Raw genomic sequence first — 27,341 nt, 5'->3', positions numbered from 1 at the left:
ATAGGAAGGAATTATGTAAAGATTGGTTTGGAAATACTGCAGGTGCAGAGGAGTGAAAATTACCAATTATCATTAGCTCGAACTAGTTGGGATATTTCAATACAGTAGGTTGAACAGATATAGGAGTGATTAGTGATAAGGGTTGGGTGGGAACAGGGCTGCCTAATATATTCCATTTCTTTTCTTTTTTAACAAACTAACTAATCCCATTTTCATCATTGCTTTTGCACCATCAGTCATGATACAGAAACACTTCTGAAACCCTCTGTACTTATTAACAACAGACTCAGGTGCTGCATAAAGTAAAATCCTTTTGTGCTGTTATCTGAAGGTTTTACAGTACTTTATCTTAACCCCTTTAGAGGACATTGGCTCACTTGGGCATATTTTATTCAGTTTGAGAGAAATCCCCACCCTACATAGGGTTCAGAGTTCTTCACATACAGTATAGTACAGGTATTGAGAACTCTTTATCAGAAGTGCAAATGAAAGTCAGCATCTGGCATATGACGGATACCTATTGTAAACGCCTTGGTTAAAGACATTCAGGTGACGGGCAAGTCGAAGGGAAGGATTGAAACCCGCCTTTTGACGCATTCAATATTTATTGATGTGGTCAAAACCTGCAGAGATGATGTTCATAATATTACATGGTGATTCATCTGATACATAATTAGTTACTCACACAATTTTATCTTAATTACAATTTATTAAACAGTGACATAACACAAAGTTCATAACTCTATTAATCTTAGCTTCGCTTCATGCTGCATTGTCTTTTTACTCCAGGTTAGGCAGAAACGAGTAGGAGTAATTAGTCAACAATATTTCAGTACCGAGGGGTATGTCATCACTTAGGCTGTATTTACAAGTGCGGGTTAATGCAGATCAGTATGGTGTTCCAAGAGACAACAGTACAGTACTGCGTAAATTGTCTCCGCACAAATTCTCGGACAGGATTGCGAGTCGGTGTTCACCAGTGCGAGCAGAAGGCTGGTCTTCAAAGCATTACTAGAGGGCGATCTGTCTCATGGCAGGGCTGGCAGCACCGCCACCAGTCGAAGACAGTCCACTCAGCAGAACCAGGACTTGTCTGTAAACACTTCTACATCTGGCGAGGTCACAGGTCAAAAGATTTAATGGCATCACACGCCAGCACTGTAGCTGAAGCCAGTGGCAATAACACCTATGCTTTTGTCCAGTGCCATACAGTATTTACATGCCTGGGTTATAAATTTCAGTTTGTTAACATATTTATATTTTCATTCTGATGACAGTTAATATACTAGACCAGTACAGTACTTTCAGAATTTGACCATTTTATTATCTTCAAACACAAGTGCCATCTTCACAGTAGTGCTTGCAGTGTTTTTCATAATTTGCCTTGCATAGTAGTGTCAATATTAGCTTTTTATATTCCTTGAAGTACACAAGACAGCAGTTTTCAATGAAGATTCATTGCAATTGAAGTCCAATGCTTTGTTTCTCAAGGACCTTTCGTATTTTGTTAATTTTGAGGCTCCAATTTAAGTCACCAAGTAAGGTACATACATTTTTATCTGACCGAGATGCACATAAGTGCTATAACACCAGAATCATATGGCACCTCACCAGAGTTTAATGCAGTTTATTGTCAGTATACCGAGATACTCATACACGTTAAAGGTGTGAAGAAACCAAGTCACTGATCCTGAGAGCCTTGTTGCCCTCGGTGGCTACATGAACCAGTGTTATTACACAATAGATGGTTGATATAATCTTACTTTGCTTCTAAAGTGGTAGTGCACAAAGCTATGTTGCAAAGATGTTAGCCAAAATGACATCAAAATAACAATCTACCAAAGTTTGATGCAGCCTCTCAATACCAAGACTAGGGAGAAAATTTAATGTCTCAGATTCCAAACCCTTGTAACCTAAAGAAAGGGAATTGTTAACACTGTTGGCTTGAGAGTAGGATCTAAAACTTATGTAACTGTCAAAGGAAAAGGAAACAAGTCTGAAGTTATCACAAATTTTATATTTCCATATTTTTACAATTTTCTACTATGGCAAATGAAAAATAATCCTATAATACAAAGAATTTTACCAGCTAACTGACAAGAAAAAAAAACACTGCAGTACTTTAGCAACAAAACTGACTTAAAATGTGAAACTCCTCATGCCTTTTGAATGATCTTCATAAGCCTTTACAAAATAGCACAAGGAAGCATATTCAATATATAAGAAAACTTATAATTTCTAAATAAAACGACTTTACTCTTACAATCACGTGTTAAATATGGTTATTGATCCTTACCAAATGTTTCTCACTTGGGATGAAATAGACTATTTCCATAAGTTTTCAATTTATAATACTTCCACAAATTAGACACAAAATACCGGTACATAAAAATTTTGAACTTCTATATAATAATAATGAACATACTCCAATGTTTAATAATCACAATTGTACTGCGACAAATATCCCAGTTATAACATAAATTCCCATCAACAAGTATGGCATGAAGATCATTTTTATAAATATGGTGTTTCATGAAGTACTGTTGCCAACATACTCGAGTTAATAGTGATTCTGCGCCACCTGGTTAATAAAGCTGGACTTCTGAAGGACTAATAAGCATGTGGACTTTACCAATTTATATTAAACCTTTATACATTATTGTGTAGATACTGTTTCATGAGTGTATTTCACTTGCTAGTCAGTTCTGAATTGTGCTAACTTAATAGTCTGTTGCATCAAATTAAGTCATGCCTGGTAAGCATTCTGCCTCTAGTCTTCCCGAAAAAATAAAAATAAAAATAATACAATAAATAATAAAAAAAAAGAATTGAAATACTGAAAATATAAATATTTAAACAAGTATTATCCATTATCTATATTGATTTAAAAACATCAAATAATACAAATATTATAAATCTAAAAAAGTTAACATAACACTAACATTTATCCTGATTTGTTTTCACTGGTGAATGTGTTCGAGGTCAAAAGTTTTCACCATTCATTAAAGCTGCTATTCCTTACTCCCTCAATCTTGATATGAACTTACTCGCCTCAACAGCCCAAGTTCAAAGTAATTGCTAGACTTAATAGAATGATAGTTATTAGGAAGAAACTTACATGGGGAGATAATGATACTTAAAGGCAAGGACATATATATATATACAGTACATAACTTCATCATGAATAAGCTTTGGCATTTAGGTTAAACTGATGGACTAAAACTGGGATGTACCAGCAACCTGAAGTAACAGCATCCCTACATATCCAGCTTCAAGAAGCTTCTTCACATTATTTGGGTCTTACACAGTTGCACTGGGATATCACCCATGACGCTAAAAATAATTAGTTTCATTAGGTAGTTAATAACACTGCCAATAAATATATCAAGATCTGCTCTTCAATGCTGACAATCAAAGCTGGGCTGTATAATACAGTTTACCTAATGCTACATGACCACCAAACAACAGTTCTTATACTTTTTGCCTTTGGGTCTTCTTGGCCTTATAAGTCGGATAAATGACCTGCCAGAAATCAATGCTACAAGAGCAGAATTATGCAACATCTGAGAAGCTCCCTATCAGTATTGATCACAGATAAATACAGCTTAAACACCAGTCACATTTCCTAATAAAACAAATTAATAATGTTAATCATATGCACATTACTGAATTATGAAATTTAGTGACTTTAAACCCTAAATCAATTTCATCTACGTACTGTATACTTTGTATACATTCAATTCCTATTCAGTGAACAATAATGATAAGGAATCTCTCACCTGAAGCCTCTAACTTCTTAAATAGTGAACCCAAACATAGAATTTTTATATGAGACTGAACTCTTGTCCTTTGTTGATCTCATAACAAGTAATAAAAATAAAAAGTAATGAAAAATTAATATTCATATATCATAAAACAGTAATGAATAAAGAAAAGAATCACCGAGGCAAAAAGATGCATTGCCATAATGAAAGCATCTGGGCTGCCACTGTCAGAAATAATCTCATAAATACTCCTGAGTAGCAAATTTTAATGTGACTAATTCTTCTTGTATTTAATATACAATACATGGATCTTTTTCACTGGTGTTGCATTTACAGAGCATTAAGATGGTAACCCTGTGAGTGATCAGGTTCTGAGATATACACATAAGGGTCACAAGCATCATAGCCCAAGAATAACAGCATGGAAGCAAGTGTTTATAAAATTAACAAATAAATAAGAAAATATGATACAGGACACAACGCACACCCCACCAGTTTCCCCTACCCCACCCCCCTTCAAGGGTCACCACATTTCTTGCAAGTGGTTCCTAAACCCTCCCTGCACAGCCTGGGTGATGCAGTACCAGAAGGATCTGGCTCACAGATGCTATGCTAGGTTCACATACACACCACAATTTGACCACTACTGATAAACGGACGCTAAACTCCTGTGGATGTGACAAGCTCCGAGGCACACTGCTTCATTAAAGGTCACGTTATTACTAAGCAGAAATTGCTTTAGAAGTCTCTGAAAAGTTTTTATACAACACTTTAGCTGCTAATTAGTTGTATACTTTCAGGATGGTACCTTTGAAAGGCAAGAATAAAAGTATTTTATCATACAGGAATGAAAAGCTACCCATATTAAACCCCGAATATGAGGACTCGCATCCTAGTCCAGGACAAATCTGGTAGGTAACAACCAGACAGGCATCCAACTGCCTCATGCCTTGGATGCCTCATGCTGCGCTGCTTTTTGGCCACTACAGTGCACCTCATACAGTCAGGCTAGGGCACCAAAACATCATTCCTTAGCACAGCCAATAATGATACTAGATGAGAGTCAACATTCTGAGGAGTTGTTTGTTTCTGTAGAATTAGATGTTGGTTTCTTTGATCGTGTCAACCGGTCCAACTCTGCAGCAGCATCAGACCGCATAGCAGCTTTATCTGTAAAATGATATATTTAAAATTTTAAAGTACCAATAACTCCACCAGTACATTATAATATTCATTTTGTGGATAATACTTCAGATGTCTCTCATAAATGGGACATATCACTAGCCATACAAGCTAACTAAGCATATGGAATAAGACAACAGATACTGAAGCCCAAGCATGCCATGACATATTTCATTTTTGTTTATCATTATTCTGATTTTATGCTGAGGGTAACACAAAAATCCTCCTTTTTCCATAAATAATAATAATAAAAATGTCTCTGGTATCCTTTCCATCATTAAATATATTTAAGTTATGCTGTATTAGTCTCCCCTAAATGTCTGGTTTTAAACTAAACCTAAGGATGTATAGTATTCCCATATATGATGAGGTTTTCCATCAGTGTGATTAACTTTAAATTTTTCTTAACTTCCTTTGTTTCCCTAAACTTAGTTTGCCCCTATGTACACTCGCACCAAAAAGTATCAGTGCAGGGTGAGATCGACGACTTCTGAAACTATACGTATACACTGTGATATGTCGGGAAGGTTGGTAAGTGTATCCTCATAACACCCCCACCCTCCACTAGGTGTTGCCATATGGCTGACAATCAGTGTGTTTGTTTCCTATTTTCAGATTGTTGCTTTATGTCGACTGAATGATGAGCGAGGGTTCGGTCTCGGTGAACGTGGGTATAAAACAGAGGCAATATGAAGCAGTAGAGATCTACACATGCCAGACGACATGGAAACCTCAGAGGGAACACGAGGAGCTATTATTGCCCTTCATAATGAAGGGTTTGGAGTCACAGATATTAGCCGGCGGGTTGGTGTCCACAGGAGCACCGCTGCACGATGGATTCGGCGATACCTCGAAACTGGTGCTACAGACGACAGGTCTCGGAGCGGCCGTCCACGCTGCATCACCCCTCAGGATGACCAGGTTGAGTGGTTTATTTGGTAGCATAAATTAATGTGGCAATATTCACAAGTATCACAAATAATTTTGTTAACAGGGAGCTCCTCATATTTCATACTGTCTATTTATCACTTCCCGACCTTATTTATAATGGTTTGTTTCACTTGACCAAGGCTGCCAACATACGGCTGGAACAACTCGCCTTTCCCAATACCTATCATCACTGGTCTCAAATTGTTCACACTACAGTATGCACCGATACTTTTTGTTGCGAGTGTACAACAATCAAATATTTTGCCAATGAATGCCTTTCTTTTCTTTTCTTTTTCTTAACATTAAGTGTGGTGCTTTCTTAAGCAGACTTATCAAGACTGCAACTATGAGGTAACCTGAGATATTTGGGAGCGACACTTCTCACACTACCTTACTTGGAAAACACAAACAGCACATGTTATAAAATGAACCACATGATTAAATGCAGCTAAAAGTATTATAAAACAAATACATAATACTGTACACCTGTTGCCACAATTGATCTTTGCCCTCAAACCATAACCTTGACAATGGAAGCTAATTTAAAACAATATCAATAAATAAGTAATGCTTCTAACTTTTGTCCATATTGTCTGCATCCAAGTATAAATTTGAACCACATACTATTATGGTACATGAACGTTAAACCTGTCTTGTTAAAACTTAATACCATTAGCAAGGATCGAGACCAACAATTGTCCACTACTACCTTAACTAAATGGTGGTCAGAAGGATTAGCCAAGTTTGGGGGACACAATGATAATGAGTACCTCTATGGTGTTTCCCATACTGTGTGTCCCTAAGGTTTGAGCATAAAAGAAAGTTGTTAACATCACAATAATCACCGAATCAAATACTTGAACCAGCATAATACATAGAACTGAATACAACACAACTGGAAGCAATTGCTATCCCTTCCATCCATGTAGATACTGTATACAGTTTACTGCTAGTACCAAGGAGTATAGCTGTGCCCATGCCCATATTCCCAGATGACTAAAATTAATTGATTCATGCAATTTCTAGAATCAGATCTTAAGGAAATCTGGCACACTTTTATTGATATCACATCACATTAATAAAATTTGTGCAACGTGCATCAAGCACTGAGAAAAATATGAAAGAGTACAAATAACACTAGAAAGATAATGCAAGTATAATGTGAATGGAAAGGAAATATTCTAATTTATTTTGTAACAAACTTCAAGGGGATATTCTGTGCCAATTCTGTGAAAAACTAAGTAACAAAGATATGAATGCAAGTACAAAACATACATGAGTTACAAGGCTTATAAACTGGACTACCATACACACACACACACAGTAAAATAACAGAAATTAGTTAGTTTTGTAATAAGTGTATTTTGCTAAGGCCAGCATATGACCATAAAATAATCTGAAATCTAGGAGCTGTGAGAACTTTGTTCCGTGGACTCTCAAGACATTGCCCATAACCCAGCATGGGCCTCAGGTGGGGTATACCCATGGTACCACACCTAGGGTGTGGGGATACCCATGGTACCATAACTAGGTGCTACACTTTGTGTAAGGGGGACACTCGTGGTGCCACACCCAATGTATGGGGGATACTTCTGGTGCTACACCTGTGAAATGACACACATTTGATTTTCAAACATGTGTATTGTCTCAAGGTTACAATTCTCATACAGTATGTTGGCAAGTACAGGTATGAAATTTACTGGAGAGACACTGAGGGAAGGGGAGTAAACATGGTGCATAGATGCTTATTACATTGTGTGTGGATCATCACTGAAGGAAGAGGTTGAGCATCAAGGGGGACTAAACAGTTCTCTATGCATATTTAATAAATGATTTCCCACCTTTAAAGTAGGGTGGCCCATGCAGGATCTTCTCCCAACACTTCTGTCACATGCAAATGCAGGTAAGAGTTAAACAGACGCATAGTGAAACATTACATTGTGGACAAAAGGTGTGAAGAGAATTAAGTTTCAAATACTAAGTCAACACTAAGACTGATGATCTGACAGTCTGTACATAATAGAAAGTGTGTAAGGAATTAATGTAACATTCCTAAATGATATCAAGTTAAATGTAAAAGGTGAATGGAATAACTGATCCTTTGTGCTTGAGTGGGTAATTCATGTTAACATGTACATGTGTAGTAATTCCTGATATATTAATATAACATACTGTGTCCTGTTGATAAAAAGAGAAGCACATAGAGCCCAACATATATGCCCTTACAGGATGAATCAGAATCTGAGTAATCTACCATAACTATTATTTTCAACATTTACTAATTGCAATAATGAAATAGGGGAAAAAGAAAAAAGATGGGATTAACATTAATAAAACGATTACAATAAAAAAGATGACAAATTACAGCCACTCCTCGACTTACGACGGGGTTAGGGACCCAAATCCAGGTCGTAAGTCAAATTGGTCTAAGTCAAAAATGCGAAGATAATACATAGAAAATCTAAAATGGGTGTCTTTTTTTTTCTCAGCACCACAAAACTCTCACTTTTAAGCATGCCAGCCATTTTAAATGTAATTAAAAAAAAAAAATTTGTCAGTACACAGAGCAATCACTAATGTCGGGACTCGAAGATATGTAATTTGAAAAAAATTTGGTACGACTGGGGCGGTCGTATATCCGGGTGGTCGTAAGTCAAGGAGTAGCTACGTTAAAGGTTGCAAAATGAATCCCCTTTTTCTCTATCTACCTATCTATTAATTTATATCCATCTCTCTATCTATATATTTCTCAATCTGCACATCCTGCCATATGATACACAAGAAAACACCTACAAATACACTAAAATATTATAACAAGGAAATTATAACATTAATTTGTAAACAGATATTCAAACTTAAAGGACTGTATACAATAGTTAATTCCACAAGTGACAAAATATCTATTATATTGTTGGTATCCTATATTACACTTAACTTTCCTCTGATTTTTGTGGACATCCAATACTGTACCTCAGTAAGTTATCCTTAAATAATACACTATTTTCGGTCAAACATACAGCACGACAGTCAAAAATACGAATAAATCATCTACAGTACAACAAAACATTCCCACCCTCTCCTCTCTTTCTAAGAAGGAAAAAGAGAGGAGAGGAAGGTCTACAGTCTTTTCTCTTTACCACTTCACTGGGGGAATGATGTCATGGTGCTGTATCTTATGCTTCACCTCCCATTTTATTTTATTTTTCATCTTCCTGGAGGAAGAAAAATAAAATAAAAACAAAAAAAAATTTCTCTTGGGGGTGGGAAGTGCAGTGAAATGTTGTGCGAGTCACATAAAAGTAAACAACTTGGCAACTTAGCTAATCCTCCCAATAAGGTGTAGGTAAAAAAAAAATCTTGTCAGTATACTGTATTTGTGCGTGAATATTTTACAAGTTTACTCAACATATCCCCAAATTATAATTAATTTTAGGGATATAAATGAATACAGTAATTTGAAACTCAGAAAAATGCCTATTTTCCATAAGCACCATTAATTAAAAATTTTCTGTACATTCTCTATAATTCACTGTCAATCAGAACCTAGACCTATGGATTAGGCACAATTTACTGTGAATACGAACTACCTACTTTATTCCCATAGTGGATATACCCTGTAGTACAGTATTAAGAATTTAACTTGCAGGTAGCTCTTGCAGTCTTTCCTTGAGCATTTTTCTTTGTATAATTCGAAACAAGAACCCTTTTCACACTCGCTCTCTATCTTGTTCCCAGTCCTCCTTTTATCTTTCACCTTTTCATTTCTTCAGTAGGTGCTCCTCTACTTATGAACGAGTTACATTCCTGAGGCTTGTTTGTAAGTCCAACTTTACTCTTGTAGATACCAAACATATTGTAAAAAATTAAAAGATTGTGGATATTTAGTACAGCTATACCCTTTAATACAGCTTTAAAACCTGGCTCACTCTTCTCCTCTTAGGTAATGTTTGTTCTATCTGGAATTTTCTTCAAAATAATCCAGTCTCATCCACATTAAACACCTGTTCTGGCAGGTAATCCCCCTCAGTGATGATCTTTGTATCTCTGAAAGTTTGTAAGTTGAACATTCTTAAGTAGAGGGGCACCTGTACTGTACTTTCATTTTGCAAAACTCATTTCATACAATCATTCCAAATGTATATTATACAGCAAAAACAAAAAGAACAGAAAAAAGGGTCAAGAGAAACAATAAGAGACAGGTATAATGAAGATCTGAGATTGAAACCTAATACAGTACTGTACTGTATGCATGTAGAGAAGGGCTGTGATGGATTATACAAATAACTAAGAAAATGAGACCTGGTAATAAATTTATATAATAAGCATGAAGAAATGAACTTGAATCAATTTCTTATATCCAGTGTGACCCATAAAGTCTCGAGCAACTAAGTTATATAACGTAAAAAGTTGTACTTTATAGACGTATTGTACATAAATTGCTCTTTCGATATACTATACCCATCTCCTTCATCCTTCTTATAACTTAAGATAATATCTCCATTTGTTCAAGTCATATAAAAAACTTAATTCTTTATAAGCAAACATTTATTTCACTGCCCTCTCTTTATTCCAGTCACAAATCTCTAGTGCTTGTAATCTACTGGTAATTCTGTTAATGAACCATGTCTCACTCCAAATTATTTAAGTGCTGAGAATCACACCTAACAGTTTTTGTCAACCTGAAAAATTTTGATTCTGTAAAGGTGACAAATATTAGTTATCCATTAATTCCTTTCTTTCTCTCTCTCTCTCTTAGAGGTAGAAGCATTAAAAATAGAGTTGAAGAGTAGTTGAGACTACCCGAGGTTTCTTTTTCTTTTTAATGTCACACAGCTTGTACATCATGGTCATAAACATTGTTACTGTCGATGAAGATCTGTCCCAACTCGCTCAAATACTGATCTTGAAAACGAAAAAATTTCTACGGAATGCTGAACTCAGTACGGTGATTTATTTTCTTTTAATAGTAGGTACTAATTTTACTTACATGCTGTTTGTTGACAGTGCAAAGTGTATTCTGTGCTTACCCAACAATGAAAGCAATGTTTCCCACCACTTATTAATTAGTTACGAAAATGCACTTACCACGGATTTCCATTTTTCGGTTATCCGCAATATATGGGTATACGTACATTAGTTTCTAGTCGTGGGAGGGTGTTAGGATGGTTCAGTGTGCCAGAGACCAAGGTGTTTTAGAGGAGGTTATGCATGGCCAACCCACCCAGCTGTACACCAAGAAACATCATCATATAAGATATTGACAGAGTAGGAGAAAGAGAAACAAGACAGAATATGACAAGGTCAAGGTAATGTTCAAGAAGCTAGAAAGTATGAGGTTAGAAATCCTTCAAGCAGAAAGGAAGTTTGATAATAGGACAGATTGTTTCAAATGTGGCAGAAGATTGAGGGGCTGGCTTAGTACTGTCTGATCATGAACTCTAAAAAGATGGAAAAAGAGACTATTACTGTAATAAATAAAAGTGTATAAAACTATAATAAGAGTATAAGGAAGAATAGTCTGAGGCTACCGAATGCATGTTGAATAATAGACGGAATAACCTTTGTAAACAAGATGACAAATTAAAATTCACAAAACGTTTTAAATCATGGCCAAACGCCCGTAGTTTTAAAGTAAAATGGCATCCATTTATTCTCCTTTTACACTGTAACTTTTGTATTTGTGATTTTTTTATGGAAGAAAAGTTAATTGCTAACTTTCAATTAGTACAAATCTATTAGATAAATTTGAAAAATGGATACAGTATTTCATAATATAAAGAATTTAATTGAAGTCAAAGAATGATTCTTGACCATTGCCAGTGTTTTGTTCCAGCACTGTACAAATGTAATGCTTATTAGGTATTATGCCTTGTTGAAAAATTTAATGTACCACTTCTTTTAAAACTATGAAAACTAACCAACCAAAACAAACCTGAGGTTACTTTACTTTACTTGATTAATTATTAAATGCATTCACAGATCATTAGGTTTCTGTCGGAAAATTAGGTTAGGCTTGGGTGGTTCGTGCCTTAACTAATAAATTATAACATCTCAGTAGCTCAAACAAAACATAACAGATGGTTATTACCAGTTACTATCTGTTAAAAGTAAAATACAAAATATTGTCATTAATTTAGAAAGGTTGTAATAAATAGCAACTACAGTATATAAAAATTAATAAAATCCATTATTGTAGCATAAAACTAATAGTAAAGAAAAAAGATCTTACACCCAAAGGAAAAGATGTCAAACCTCTATCATCATACTTCTCTTAAATTACAATAACAAAACAAGGGCAAACTTTACTGACAGTTCCTCAACTTTATTTCAAATTTAGCATAATGTACCATTATTGTAAAATATACTTTTTGTAGTACTTTTACTGTACTCAACAACTGATTCTTACTTATTTTGTAATATACAATATTTTTATGTAATAAAAATTCACACAGTAGTCACAGTACAAGGGAAAATAATTTTACCAGTAATTTACAATTATAGTACTGTAATGTACTGTAATAGCACTGTTGACATGTGCTGCTGCTGGGTGATGCTGGGTTGTATGACGCAACTCAAGTAAACGAGTTGGAAAATTTTTAGGTTATGTTGTAGATGGGGATCATCAAGGAAAACACCTAAGTTAGGGCAGTTAGAATGAAAGGCAGCAAATGATGAGATTTTGTGTTGATAGAATAGAAAAGGCTCGCAAGAGCAAAGAAAAACTAAAAACCTTAAAAATCTTCAGCTGTATAGGAAATTGTGGAAAACAAACACAATGAAAATAAGCTTGAACTTTTAAAACTGCATTCACCCTTACTGGATGTCTAGTCCAAGGCACGAATTGCCTATGGTACCACTACAGTATTGTAGAATGGTCATACTTAAAATCACTTCCTGGTGTACAATATTGTTATAACTACTGCAGGTATTTTCAATTGTTACAACTCATAGGCTGTTCTTCATATTTTTCTGCTATTTGTATCTTAAAGTTTTATTGCAGCTTCCTCCTTTCTTATTTTGTCGAATGTGATTTTTGGAACGTTTATTTCTTCTACACTATTTTGTATTTTGGTGTACGCAAGTGATCCACTCATCAATTGCAAGATGTCATATAAATACTAAGTAAAATCCTTCAATTTTATGTCTTAATAGTCCAGTAATCTTTTCACACCCCAAAGGATGATGGATATGGTTAGTGGATCAGAGTTTGAGATAGGTTTTACAAGTGGCCACCACCTCCTAAAGGGAGGCAAGTTCCCTAAAGGATATAGGAAATCCTGTTCATGGAGTATCGCTTCTAAACATAAGCTAAAAACACACTGGATAAAGTTGGATAATCTATCTGAATATCTATCTGTATTGTACAAAAGAGGAAGCGAAAGTATGCTCCTAACTCAAGCACAATTCTACAAATTTCTCCAGAGACAACACTCTTAACCCACTAACTACGTCACTGTTGAACCACTTTACCTTTTGTCCCCCTTTATATTTACCATCTTTTCTTGTATAAGAGCAAAGCTCTAATTTAAAGTTTTATCAACCACCTTTTCAATTCTGAATGTTTTCCAACTCATATGTCAAGTACTACTGTACTGTACTGATAAATCTCTTCCTGGATTAAAGACACCATTTACAATATTCTGCATTAACTACTATTGTATGTGATGCAAATACAAGTTTATCTAAGAGAGCTAAACATGTGACAATTATTGTACCACAAAATCAATTACATACCATTTGTTTTTATTGCCCCAGGGGAAGGAGCATTTGTTCCTGTTTTCTTGCTAAGGAGAGAATTGAAGAAGTTTGCAAGAACACCTTCACTGGCTTGTGTAACTCCAGGCTTCGTCGACTCAATCTGCTAAAAATTTTAAACTAAGTTTTCCTCATCATAAGTTCTCATTAAGCTATGATAATTAGAATAAACGAACATTAAAACTGTTGAATAATTTATCTTTACTCCCTAAAACTAAAAAATATGTCATGATTTTATTTATATTTGTGTGGATCCCCTACAACAACAAAGCATGGAAAAGAAATTCTCTGGTGAATCTATTGAAAGAAAAAATAGTATTCTCTATTAGCTAATTTTATAAAGAGGCTTACACTTCAAGTATTTAGACTATACAGTATTCTAATACCAAATACACTATATTAACTTGCTTATCTCTCACAAAAGACCACAGACTAGGCTTAACTACTGTATTTGGTATCCGTTTCAGGCAATCTATTAATTACACAGTGCAAATCTATCTTAACCATAAATTTAGAGCAGTAAAAATTTGACAATAAAAATTAAATAAGTAAATAAATAAATAAACATTTGAAAGAGGTATACAAATGAAAAGCTTCTAACTCTCATTCACCAAGAAGACAGTTTATGCAGTACAGGTATTGCTAATATCTAGCCAAAATCGTGGTCAAATTTTTCCTCATGCAACCATGATGCTTTAAAAGACTGAATAAGGTGAGTGGAGAGGCTGGTCTGAAGGTACAAGCTCCACTCACTAAAGTCAAACACACAAACATGGAGTACTGTACTTTAATTTTTTTAAAGAGTTTGGATTAACTTGAATAATATATATATATATATATATATATATATATATATATATATATATATATATATATATATATATATATATATATATATATATATATATATATATATATATATATATATATATATATATATACATATATATACAGTATATATATATATATATCTGTATATATATATTTTTTTAAAGGGTTATAAGGGTAGTGCTTAGTTGAAGGGGATTACCAGATGACACTACAGAGTATGGGGTCATCTGGGTACAGTATTGTGATAGTAAGCTATGTAGCTTATACTTAGTGAAGAACAAGAATGGTATTAAATTAATCCAGTTGAGAGGGACATCAAGTGTATTCATAATGACAATCAAATGTATTAAGAGAATCCTGCAGTGAATCATCAGCACACTGTGTAAACTGCAAATAAAGAAAATAAATCAAAGTATTTCTATGAAAAAAAAATATGCTAATTAGCTTGTGAATATTACTTCTAGCATGATGGTCAGTAAGAAGCAGATGTTGGAATGAAAACCTTAGAAAAATATATAGAAAAAGCAATACTGTACTATATAACAAAAATGAGTACCCATTAGTTTTATTATATGAATTAAATTCAGTCAAGTGAGACAAATATTTTCATCTCTCAGATTAATACCATAATGTACCCGATATATTTCTCATAAACAAAAACATTCTCTCAATAATGTCCTCCTCCTCACTATTCAACAAAACTGCACAATTTGTATTTCACTTCACTTTTTTGTAACTCCACTCAATACTGTAGTAGTCCTGCTTTAATGCAACAATAGCATTTTCCTTTTTTGTACCAATTTATTCAACTAAACCCCAATACCCAGTAAATCTAAATTACAAATAACATTCTACCCTCATCTTAATAACAATAATACCCTAACAAAAATGTTAATTAAATCACCCAACTCAGTTACACTACCATTCACTCCATTACAAAAGCTCTTTTAACATCTTTCTCCATAATCTTTCAACTGAAAAGTCTTTAATGACACACACACGCAACTGGATACCACTTTCCAAACCTATAAAGGATTAAGTAATTAGCGTATCTTTCCAATATATATTTCACTCCAATAATAACAGGCTGCTTTAGGTTCTGTGAATACACCAACCCCATTAGTTTCAGGAATATTAACCCCAATTAGTTTAAAGCCCCAGGAGGGGTCTTTATGTAATTCATCAAGCACAGGCTCCAGCAACCCAATCACTTTAGTTAGCAGGTCAGTTTGTTTACAACACTAATTAGAGGAGAAATCACTTGACTTTAACTGTACTATATACCCTTGATTACACGATGACACCTAACCATAAACAGTCTGCTAGGTGGTGGTAAATTGAAGAAACCGTGTAAGATAATGACATTAGCCGAGCAAGAAGTGTTTTTAGACAAGCTACACGAGTCAAACTCCAGCATCCCTCAGTCACCATTAGCATAAGATAAATGATTCAACTACATGCACTATTCCTGTTTGTGAGAAAAGATTAGTACAGTACTGTACTAGTTTAAAGGCTTCCTAGTACTAAAAAGATGGAGAAGTTATTAAGTGTGTGGATCAGTGATCAAATGAAAATGAAAGGCTCTGTTGTTTATGGTGTAGCCATGCAGGAAAATATTAAATTTATAGGATCACATAATCGCCTGGGTTAAGATTTCATTGGTGAATGCAAGTTTCAGGACAGTTGTAATTTTATTTCAGTATATGCATACAAGTACACATTATAACTGCTTATATAGTTTATATTTATGAATATTACATGTACAGTAGTATATAGATGCAGTACAATACATTCACATTTGAGGTTAGGTTAGTGCTCTTTTTATAACCTTCCTCTAACCCTATTTTTCCTGTTAAAAGTATGGTATTAAGTTTGCCCAACATGGATTTGCCAAACATGATATTTTTCAAGAACATAACCTCCACATTGGACTGTATATATCATGCTAAACATGACTATCATGAATATTATCGTAATTGAACGGCATCACTACAAACCTAACACACACACACACACACCAGCCTTCTCAACTCTAATCAACACTGTGATACCATCGGTCAACTTGGAACTAGCTCCCGTATTATTAAACAACACCTTCCCTTAAAGAAGGTCGTCGTGTTTCAACCCTAGCTTTAAACTAAATGAGTCCTGAGACACCGCAGTACAGTACTTAACGGGGTGGTGTGGCAGTAAAATTAACTAATTCCAATAACAAATTCATTTTATTGGAATTAGTTAATTTTATCGCCACACCACCCCGTTAAGTACAGTACTGCGGTGTCCCTCAGGACTCATTTAGTTTAAAGCTCGGGTTGAAATACGACGACCCTCTTCCAGGGAAGATATTGTTTAATAATACGGGCATAAGCCACCACTGCCACATCTACATCAGCCCATACAACCTTGTACCGATTGCTACAGGTACAGCCCCATTCCAATTTCCAATCATTGTAAAAGTCATCAACAACTCCTTGATAACTTGTGTGTTCACTCATTGCTAATCATCATTTTGTGTTATAGCTACACTAAAGTTCTTTGTTAAATGACCTTCTCCCCCCCATGCTATTGCTATACTGTACAGTATATGTACCACCAATATCTTTTGTATATTTTCAGCTAACAGCTGTTGTATTGTTTTCTATAAACTGTTATCATTAAACACACAAGCACACAAAGACACAGACTCGCACACATTACTGCCGTACGATTGTTAGGACACATTCTGCAGACAAAGCCTTTATTTCAGATTTAAAATAATACAACCCATTAATTTTCAACATCACCCCATTCACTTCATTAACTACTGAACCCCTAAAAGTTTCAGAAAAAGTTAACCCAACTTATTTCAAGCAATAGTCTTTCTTTAACTTGTAAACTGCATTCAATTTAACCCAAATTCAATAAAAATTCTGATAATTTTTTCACAAAGCAAAGCTCTTCCTTAAACTTCTTTACCCTCTGGCAGCATAGACAATATTCCACATGAAATCTTAAACTGCACGCTTTTCAAAATATTTTACTAACTTGCTATTTTTATTCAACATTCACCAACCTTTTCACGTTTTTCCCTTTTGAAAGAAACATCATATATTTTGTACTCTGCTGTTCCTCAGATAGCTTAAAATTTGTAATAAAAATTTTCACACCAATGAATTTTTTACATCTCTATTCCATAACACTCCAGTCTTAAATTCCCACGTGTTGCCTTGAAGGCCATCTACATAAATGCAATAGTATTCACTTGTCTCAACACTGTTACAACCTCAGTGTGTCATTACATATGAGTCAGTATTACTAAATTTTACATAACCTTGTGTCACAACGTCCTTAACACTTAAGAGCAAAATGATGACCACAATCTCAGTATATTTAATGATCTTTCCCCGAGCCATCACGTTCTCTTCCAGTTACCTATCACCTCATATCTTCCAACCCTTCAAATGTCTCTCAAGTGTTTACTTCTGTAACAAACACCTAACTCTTAAGACTTTGTTCCCACCTTTCTCCTCACTATAGTTATATGATCAAGGTGCTGTGAAATTTATTAACTTCAATTCAGTATTACCAGTCCCAACTCTCAATCACACCCTCAAACCAATAAATCTTCCCTAACTTCAAATTTATTTTTAACTTCTTTCAAGTACAAAAAAGCTTTATTATTTGTATAATTTCTTACAAGCAACTGTAGATATACAGCATATCTAATGTAAGCTGCACCTTAATACTCAAATTCATGTGTACACTATATACTGTATGCATTTGCTAAAAAATGATGCATGCAACCCACCCACATAAGAGCACTTGTAAAGGATGAAAAAAAAAAGCATTTTTATGTGTCCGCTCAAGCAAAGGCGTAGGTTTCAGTTATAGAATAAGCTAAACAATAAAAATGTAGATTTTTGCAAAAAACAAAAACTAGCCACACAATAACTCAAGACAGTACATGTCTATGGCACACTTACAGAAGGCGGCCTCCACATCTAAAAGCATGAGTGGGAGATAAATTATATCTACAATAGATTTTTCAGAAATAAAATAAAACATATATGGAAGTACTGCAAGGTGCTTTGTTAATTGCAATGAGTTCCATGAGTTCCATAAATATTTCTGCACATATAATTTCCACAAAACAAGCTCAGGATATATATATATATATATATCTCGATAAAATCACACGAGGAAAAGGGAAACAACGGAGGCAACTCAGTTGCCTCTGAAGATGTCTTGAATAAAGACGAAAGCTAAGGTGCTCCGTTGTTTCCCTTTTCCCGTGTGATTTTATCAAGATTTATCTTATCCACGTTTTCATTGAGGAACTACATGGTATATATATATATATATATATATATATATATATATATATATATATATATATATATATATATATATATATATATATATATATATATATATATATATATATATATATATATATATACATATATATATATATATATATATATATATATATATATATATATATATATATATATATATATATATATATATATATATATATATATATATATATATATATATATATATACACACACACATACACACACAGTAAACCCCCCTAATACCAGACTAATTCATGCAACAAGCCCTATTCCTTATTGGGAGGATTACCTTAATAGGAGGGTCTGCCTTTTTACAGTGTTTACAGAACATAAAAGAATACAATAAAAAGCACTTTGTTCCCCTTTTGAACTACTGCAGTTTTTGCTACAAGATATTTTAAAAGCAGTAAACCTGGTTAATAGCGGACAATGCTCCCATTACCGGACCTTACCATTTGAGTCCACAATGTTAAAATTTCAGCTTCCAACACCCTTCAATCAAACAAACAAAATCCATCTTGAACAATCATTCTCCAGTACAATTCTACATTGTAAACAAAAACACATCCTCTTTATCACATTCATCCTGATGTACAACCAAAGAACAGGAGAAATAACAAGATTCCAAGTAATTTGCCACCAGAAACTATCACAAACAAATGACAATAGCCAACCTATCTTTGGGAAAAATCATCATCATCATCATCACCATTTTCTGGCCAATCTCCATGAGTACCTACTGGCAGTTCTCTATGCCATGTGATCTTTTGCAGCCTCGGTCATCAGGTTCTTGACTCTCTATGTCACATCTTACAACCTCTCCCGTGGTATTCTTGGCCTACCTCTAGCTCTCTGCCCCGCCACTTTTAGACTTCCCTACCTCTACACCAAACTGCCCACTTGGCTCTTCAGTGTCACATTATACATCCACCTTATCATTCTATGTAAATCATCCTCATTAACCGCCCATGTTTCACTACCACACAACATTACAGTTTTCACACCAGACGCAAAAACGTTCCTTACACACGAAGGAAAGGTCTTCTTGCCATCAAGCACGAGCTATTATAATATATACAGTATACAGGGACACAAGCTTGTCTACAGTAAATAATGGAGACCTGGAAATGATGTGAGGACCAATGGGTATGTCAACCAAAGACTACATTATTAAAAAATCCAAATATATAAGATATGAAATACAAAAACATACAAAGAATGATAGACTGAAAAGGTAATTATGACCTGAGAGCATCTCCATGACTTATGTCTTATCCTCCATAATACCCTCCCTATAAATCCATCTCAAATGTTGAAAAAATACTGGCCATTTTATTTTCAATTACTCAATAACAAACACCAATAGTATATAGTGTCATAGCCCCCCTGCACACCTCCAGGGAACATACACAAGACAGTAATTCTCATATCTGTTTTACAAATTTGTATCTCAAGTTGGTGTAGTCATCAAATACAGGGAAAAAGAATTCGGAAAATAAAAATGTACATATACAGTGATGGCAGCCTCACCCAAGGCACTCTCAAACACTTAGTGATTTAAATTGCTAATTGATCTCTTATTATGATGTCAACCTTAGAAACACCAAGCAAGCTTTATAGCTTATAATATATTAAATACATAACTGTTATCATGTTTAAATATACAGTAAACAAAATAAGAGCAGTGTGCACACAAAAAGTCTTAACTGTTCATGTAATTCAGACATGTCGAGCAAGCATAGAAAATTGGCCAACTGTGATGATATGCAACCATAAAAATGCAACCTCCCTCCTATGCACTTTGAAAGTGCCACTACTAATATGGCCTCTTTCATAAATAACTTTATATGAATCTGATAAAGACAAACAACAGAATATCTAAAAGCAAGTTTTTTCAATTATACCTCAACAACCTTACCCTGACACTTGGTCAAGCAAATACTTGATTGGTTCACTAATCTATATTGTCTCCAGAATAAAAAAAAATATACAATTTAATATGAAATGTACACAATGAGTCTTATCCTTAAACAATAATAACAGCAACCATGAGAATGATCAATATTTTAACGGACAGGCTAGACCAAAAAGGATACAACTGTATTGACTGTAATTTTACATCTCTACACCAAATTTTTTTTGTTATGACAAGCTAAACAGAATTTTTTATTTTAATATCAAATATTTATTTATGTTACTGTATATACAATAATGTCTAGAGACACTGACCTTCTTTGGTGAGCCAATTTGATTTGGAGGAACACCTGTTGATACCCGACGCTCACTGGTCTTCTGCACAGCTGGTGACTGTCTTAGTGGGGATTCCTGACGACCCTGGGGTGTGTTGGGGGCACCAGTGCCTCCTGCCTGAAGCTGGGATAGATGCCGTGCCAAAAAGGCTTGTTCATCTTCTGCTTGAACTTCTATCTCCCTCGCAACTGCCTGAGGATGATCATTGTATTTCAATGTTTAACTGCAGGAATTATGAATTCTCCAAACTTTCAATAGCCAAGTAAAACCCTACCCAAGTGCTTACTGTTAATATCTATTGTGTTAGAAATCTATTTTCCTTGAGGTCAAGTTATCCAGTGTGCAAATTTCACTTCATTCAGTGGTTTTGCAAGAGAAGCCAAAATTGAGTTATTACTTTTCCTCAATAACATGAATGCCAAACTGACCATCCAAAGAATATCTTTACAGAACTTGTCACAGGGAACACTCATACCTAACTGAATCAAAATTAGGTTTGTAATTCACAGGCATTGCTCATAAAAGAATAAAAATGACACCAACTCTTCTAACAAAGTCATTATACCAGGGAAAATTTCCCTGACATCAAACTTTCTGAGAAGAATCAAATCAACCCACTTTGTGAATCAACTCTCAACAGTACTGAAGTTCAAAACAAGCCCCCCAACTCTAGAATGGGTACATCAGTGAATATTCAACTCCTACCTTGCGTATCACTGGAGGTTTAACTACAACATCCGTGTAGTAGTCGTCTGGACTCATTGTGTGCATATTTTCATAAAGGATGGAAATTTTTTTGTCGTTGTCCCAACCAGCAGGTCTGCAAAGTAAAAGGGAAAGGAGTTTCAACCTTCACTCTTAAATCCTTATTCCATACAACAGCTTACTAATTAAAGGCAAGTACCTGTACAGCATCAGATTTGAAATAATACTGAGGACTTCACTGGGCAGTTCCTCCAGATTCAAAATTTTTGGATTGATTAATTCATTATGCATTTCCAGATTCGGAAATGTAAGAATTATCAGTAATGTTTTGACCTTGACTAATGATTTCTCTAAATGTTCAATAAAACTATTCCTCTAAATATCTGAAATATTAGAATAACTTCGTTTCAGAACAAATCTTTTTATTTTTATTTTGGCGGGGGCTGAAGTGCTATGGATTGTGATGATAGGATGATATATTAAGTAACATCGATAAACCTGACAGGAATCTTAGGACCTTCCTGTGGGAGAACACTCTGTTGAGATAATACTGCTACCCTTGTCAGAGCACTGTAGTCACAGCCCGACAGCAACTCATCATCACTAACGTACAATCTCAGCAAAAGTAATGAGTTTATTCTTGAGGTAACTAAACAAATGCACCCGTGTCTTACTAACACACACACACACACACACACACACAAAAGTGAATCCCACACTTAAGTATCCCAATCCTAATGGTTAGATTAAGTCAAGGTGGAGCACAGTTGCATTAACGCATATTAGGACTTGGGCCCATGTGATTGGCTACCACCCATGAGATGGTTCTAGATACTAGGCCATACCCCCACTTCACATAGTATCTAAAAATTATCAGAACTATGAGCACACACAACAAATAAATCATTACCTGTAGTCAATAAACACAGGAACAACTTACATAAACACAGCATCTTTTTCGACAACAAGTGCAGGAGTTCTAAAGGGGAAGTTGTAGATTCTATGGACTAGATACTTGTACAACAGGTCACAGTTCTTGTCCTCTTTTACCGAGGTGTAAAAAAGGGCCGCACCATATTGAAGGCAGAACTTTCGAATTGATTGTTGAATAAAGTCGAAGTGTTCTTCTTTATAGTCAAAATCCTTTTCTAACGTTGACATATAATCCGTCTGGAAAAAATTTACTAAGACTTAATTCAAAAGAAAAGTTTATTATGTACTTTCATTGCAAAAACAAGGCTAAGTACATCTTGCATGTACAAAATGCAGAAACAAAGAGCAATAAACTATTTCAATTATTTTAAAGCTACAGAGCATCCTGAAGAGAAAGAGCATAAAACAGGATGTGGGAAAACAGTGACAAGTGAAAAAGAATACAAAAAGGAAATTGAGTAAGAAATTAAAGTGTCTGAAGGCAGTAAAAGTCTGAGAGTCTGCAGCATATCACCAAGTGGGCAGCAATACAAATGCTGCTATAAAACACCAGTAACTCATTAATAACAACTCACCCAGTCCAGTCATAATGAGTTTTCTAGACTTATGTGAAAACAATATCTACCCTTATAAAATGGTGTCATGCATTATCAGATTATGCTATGAAGCAGTAATTACAATCCAGAATTAGGAAATTCTTTCATTATGGCACCAGCAAGCATTTAGTAAAGTAAATAATAATTTCACTATAAAGCATATACAGTATAAAAAAGCAATAACACTGAATAATGTACTGCAGATTATTCAATCTCTCAACCCTTGTAAAGAGACAAAGGATTCTCGATTCCTCCTTAGCTGTATGTAAATGTATCAAAATATAATGGAAATACACTCACAAAAAGTATAAATTATGATAATTTTCTTCAGAACCCTGGATATTTGGTATAAAATCTATGCCATTAGACCTAACAAAAGGAAGGGCAGTGAGCTCATGGGGTTGACACCCTGCCTCTTCATTCTAACTGATGCCATAAAAACTCTTTCTGTTTCCTCTGCCTTTATTTAGAGTTAGAAAAAACTATTGAAAGCTATGGGTTAATGTTATGGGATGGCCAGGGTGGTGCCCCCAAAGCCCTCACCAGCACTATACAATATGTCAAAGAAAACTCATCTGCCACAAAGGATAATTTAACACCGGGATGGAACAGCCTTGCAGAAGTATAGGAGAATGGTGTCAAGAACACCCATTAGTTACACATGAACTTATAACTCAAATAGAGAGCGAAAATCATGAAACTTCCGATAATGGCTGCTGTTTAAGGATTATAAATTATTCATGCTATTACTGTCCCTTAAATTTGCAATATTTTGAGTCTTAGCCATCATTGTGACATACTATGCTATTTTTCTTTAATCACCTAGACAGGAAATAAAGATTTTAAAGGAAAATACAGATGAAGTGACAAAAATGGTTAAGAGAAGAAAATATCAAAATAATGCTCACAAATTAAACCATGATCTGGAGACAAGTTCCAGTTACTTTCATCACAATCACAGTTCCTCTAGCCTTCATAATTATTTGGCTTTGTTTTTTTTTGCCCATTATACTATCCCTTAACCTATACAGTGGTCCCTCGATTAACAAAATTTCGGTGAACGAATTTACCTTCTTCCCCGATATCTTAAATCATGACCCTCTTCTCATCTCTTAAATAAACTGGCATACCTCAATCTGTTAAAGCATATACAGTACATACTTCACTCTTACGAGTTTCACATTAACGACTGATCACAAAAGCGACAGTAATGAAATGCGACACCTCAACACATTAACGATACATTTCAACACAATAATGATCAGTAGTGCAAGTTGATAGTCACTCTGGAAGGCCATCTTGATGACATCAGTGAGCGGGGTGGCTTGTTTTGATCAGTGTGTGTGAACAGGAGGTGTGGTGTAACCTACTCACTTTACTGTGACATGCTGCTGCTACTGTTTTAGCATGAGTCAACATTCAAGAGGGAGATGACGGCACTGCTGATGGTAAAGTTCAAGATTTACCTGTGTGTGATCTGTTAGATGATTTACCACCAGACTTCATTGGCTTTGAGACTGAAGGATCAGTTGGTGGTTGTGCTGGGGAAGCAGCAGTGTGAGTGAGGGGGGGCAGGGGGGCACTAACACCACTCCCCTGCCTTGGATAACAGCAAACAGTCTCACTTAGCATTTCAATGAGTGCCTAAATGCTGGTTATTATTAGTTATTAACTCTACATGCAGTATTAATGTGTGTGAATAAGTGGTTGTAGTTTTTTGTGGGGTTTATAGGGTGTGAAAGTATCTGAGGGCTGGTACCAATTTACCCGTTTAGCATGTAAACTATACTCACCACATTAACTATTTTAACTTTAACGACTGTTTTCGTGGTACCAATTAGTCGTTAAAGTGAAGTATGGACTGTACTATACACTGGCATTTCTAAAATCTTTAAAACAAGCACATTAGTACATCTCCATCTGTTAAACAAAACCCCTAACAATTCTCTCGTAACCCTAAAATTCACTGATATTTCACTATTTTTTAAACACACACACTGAGGCATATCTAAAATCTTTAAACTACGGTAATACTTTAACACACACACAATGTCACAGCTAACCTATGAAACAATGGAAATGTCCGCAAAATATTGATGATAATGACCGGCACATCTTTTAGGGTCTCTTAAACACAAAGGCATATCCATCTCCTAATTGATAAATACACCTGTTATGTAATCCCCTTCCTTAATAAAAAAAACTAGTCACTCATTCATTCACACATGCCAATTGTAATGTCTTATAGTAGTAACAAATCATTTTCCATATGTAAACCCCAAAGATGTAAAACACATTGTCTACTATTTTATACGGCTAAAAAATTTGCTTTAGTGGTTTTATGAAATGACTGTTAATATTAGATAATTTTGGTGCCACTAAGAAGGTACAATATACAGTAGTTAAATGGAATGGGCAGACAATTGATTTAAACAGTAATAGCTGAAAAGATTGCTGTTATATAATATGCAATGCACCTCTAAACAGCACTGAAGAGCAGAAGGAGCTAGCAAAGGCAAAAGACCATCAGGGGTTATTGAAGTCTATAAAAATCTCAATAAGCCAGCTGATCTAACAATAAAAAGATTCTTTCCAATAATATGTTGAAAGACATACGAGACTTGAATTAAAAATTATAAATTATGCAATATAGTCATTTCTAACAATCTAAAAGGGTAGTATCTAAACAATATAAATTGTCATTATCTTTGGTACTACAGTATCATTATATGGGCTTTAGTTTGCAATGATAAAAAGAATTCCTTACTGGTAATGAGGCAGTAAGTTAAAAAACAAATCCTCACTGAAAATGTAAATTAAGAATTAACAATAGTATGCACAGAAGGAACTTCACATTCACTATCAATCCTGTTGCTATGTATTCAGAGTCTAAGCCTGACTAGGGAGTACTATTATCAATTATAAACATCAATATACCTCCCTACACACCTTAGTAACTACAACTATGACATGAAGTCCAAGATTTCTGGTTAAAACATTCTCTGGGAGTGGCAAGACAGGCTCATCATCGTTCTCCAGGTTTCTTGATGATCGCTTCATGGGTGACCCAGCTTCTAGTTCATCTCCAGGCTCAACATAATCTTGCCATAACCGCGACACTGGTGCCACAAAAAAACTTTGTTACTCTATCTAATACTATAATATTAAGTAGCATCTACTTTTTATTACCAATTTTAATATAAAATACTTTGTTAGTAAGCAGTAACAAAGTAAAGAAAATTACTATCACATCTACTGTATATATAATACCATACTCATTGTGATAATTGATCAACATCATAACGGCCTTTCCTGCACTTAAATGAAGAGTAACACATACAGATTCTTCTCCAAACATTGTCTACTAATTATATTAAGAGTCACGAATGTCACACATTAAACATTACCACCTTAAAAGCAGTGAATGACCAATGTTACTAAGTTGGGTAATAATAATACCAACCAATCATGGATATATTGATGGAGCAAAGGGGGCATTACCGAACAAATTCCATGAACTTTTAAGTGCTCCATAAATGTTGCTGTTTTATAAGCAAAATATTTTAATTAACACTATTAATTTGGATGGTTTGGACACAATGACTGGTCAGTTTCAGTTCAATTTTTCCCCTTCCCCCAACAATCATCCAAGTCCTGGATCATTCACTGTACAATTATTACACCACTTGCAGGAACTTGATCAAGAATTAGGCATTATCCTGGATATCAAGTAAAGTGTAGTAGTCATTGTTGGCTTACTATGTGTATCAGAATTACAGGTACAGTAGTGTACAGTATATAAAAAGAACTATCAAGACAGACATGAGATCAGGTAAAATAAAAAATAATTACTGTAAAGTAAATAAAATAAAGAGTTAAAGAAATGCTATTAAAAAAATTAAATGAACAAGCAAAAATTTCCAAGTGTTTTTTCCAGTTATGATCCTAGCCACAGTGGTTTAAGTTCAAGTGACATGTTCAGTGTAATAATTATGGTAAAAACAAAAACAAAATTAACAAATGTTTCCGAGAAGAGAAAAAATGAAGCATTTCAA

The 27,341-nt window shown here is 34.7% G+C and overlaps 1 protein-coding gene across 7 annotated transcripts in view; it reads right to left on the bottom strand.

The window, feature by feature from the left end:
• Nucleotides 1-1,997: 1,997 nt before the first annotated feature.
• The window catches only part of LOC121867984 (cytoplasmic dynein 1 light intermediate chain 2-like), a 32,873-nt gene continuing 7,529 nt past the window's right edge, over nucleotides 1,998-27,341 (bottom strand). Inside the window, exons 5-13 of one of the 7 annotated variants that reach the window (XR_006089279.1) lie at nucleotides 26,236-26,405; nucleotides 22,698-22,927; nucleotides 21,758-21,872; nucleotides 21,032-21,244; nucleotides 18,425-18,442; nucleotides 13,611-13,737; nucleotides 11,009-11,101; nucleotides 7,718-7,760; nucleotides 4,835-4,934 (exon numbers count right to left, since the gene is read on the bottom strand). Coding sequence is in view for 5 of the 7 variants with exons in the window: in XM_042368167.1 (XP_042224101.1) it covers nucleotides 4,828-4,934; nucleotides 13,611-13,737; nucleotides 18,425-18,442; nucleotides 21,032-21,244; nucleotides 21,758-21,872; nucleotides 22,698-22,927; nucleotides 26,236-26,405 (980 nt within the window). In the remaining 2 variants the exon portion in view is untranslated. Of the gene's footprint in view, nucleotides 4,935-7,717; nucleotides 7,761-11,008; nucleotides 11,102-13,610; nucleotides 13,738-18,424; nucleotides 18,443-21,031; nucleotides 21,245-21,757; nucleotides 21,873-22,697; nucleotides 22,928-26,235; nucleotides 26,406-27,341 lie in introns of all 7 variants that reach the window. The other 6 variants (XR_006089278.1, XM_042368171.1, XM_042368167.1 and 3 more) reach the window with 6 other exon arrangements.

This window comes from Homarus americanus, unplaced genomic scaffold, assembly GCF_018991925.1.
Source record: "Homarus americanus isolate GMGI-L3 unplaced genomic scaffold, GMGI_Hamer_2.0 scaffold37032, whole genome shotgun sequence".
NCBI classification, from domain to species: Eukaryota; Metazoa; Arthropoda; class Malacostraca; order Decapoda; family Nephropidae; genus Homarus; species Homarus americanus.
This window is presented reverse-complemented; position numbering and strand designations above follow the sequence as displayed.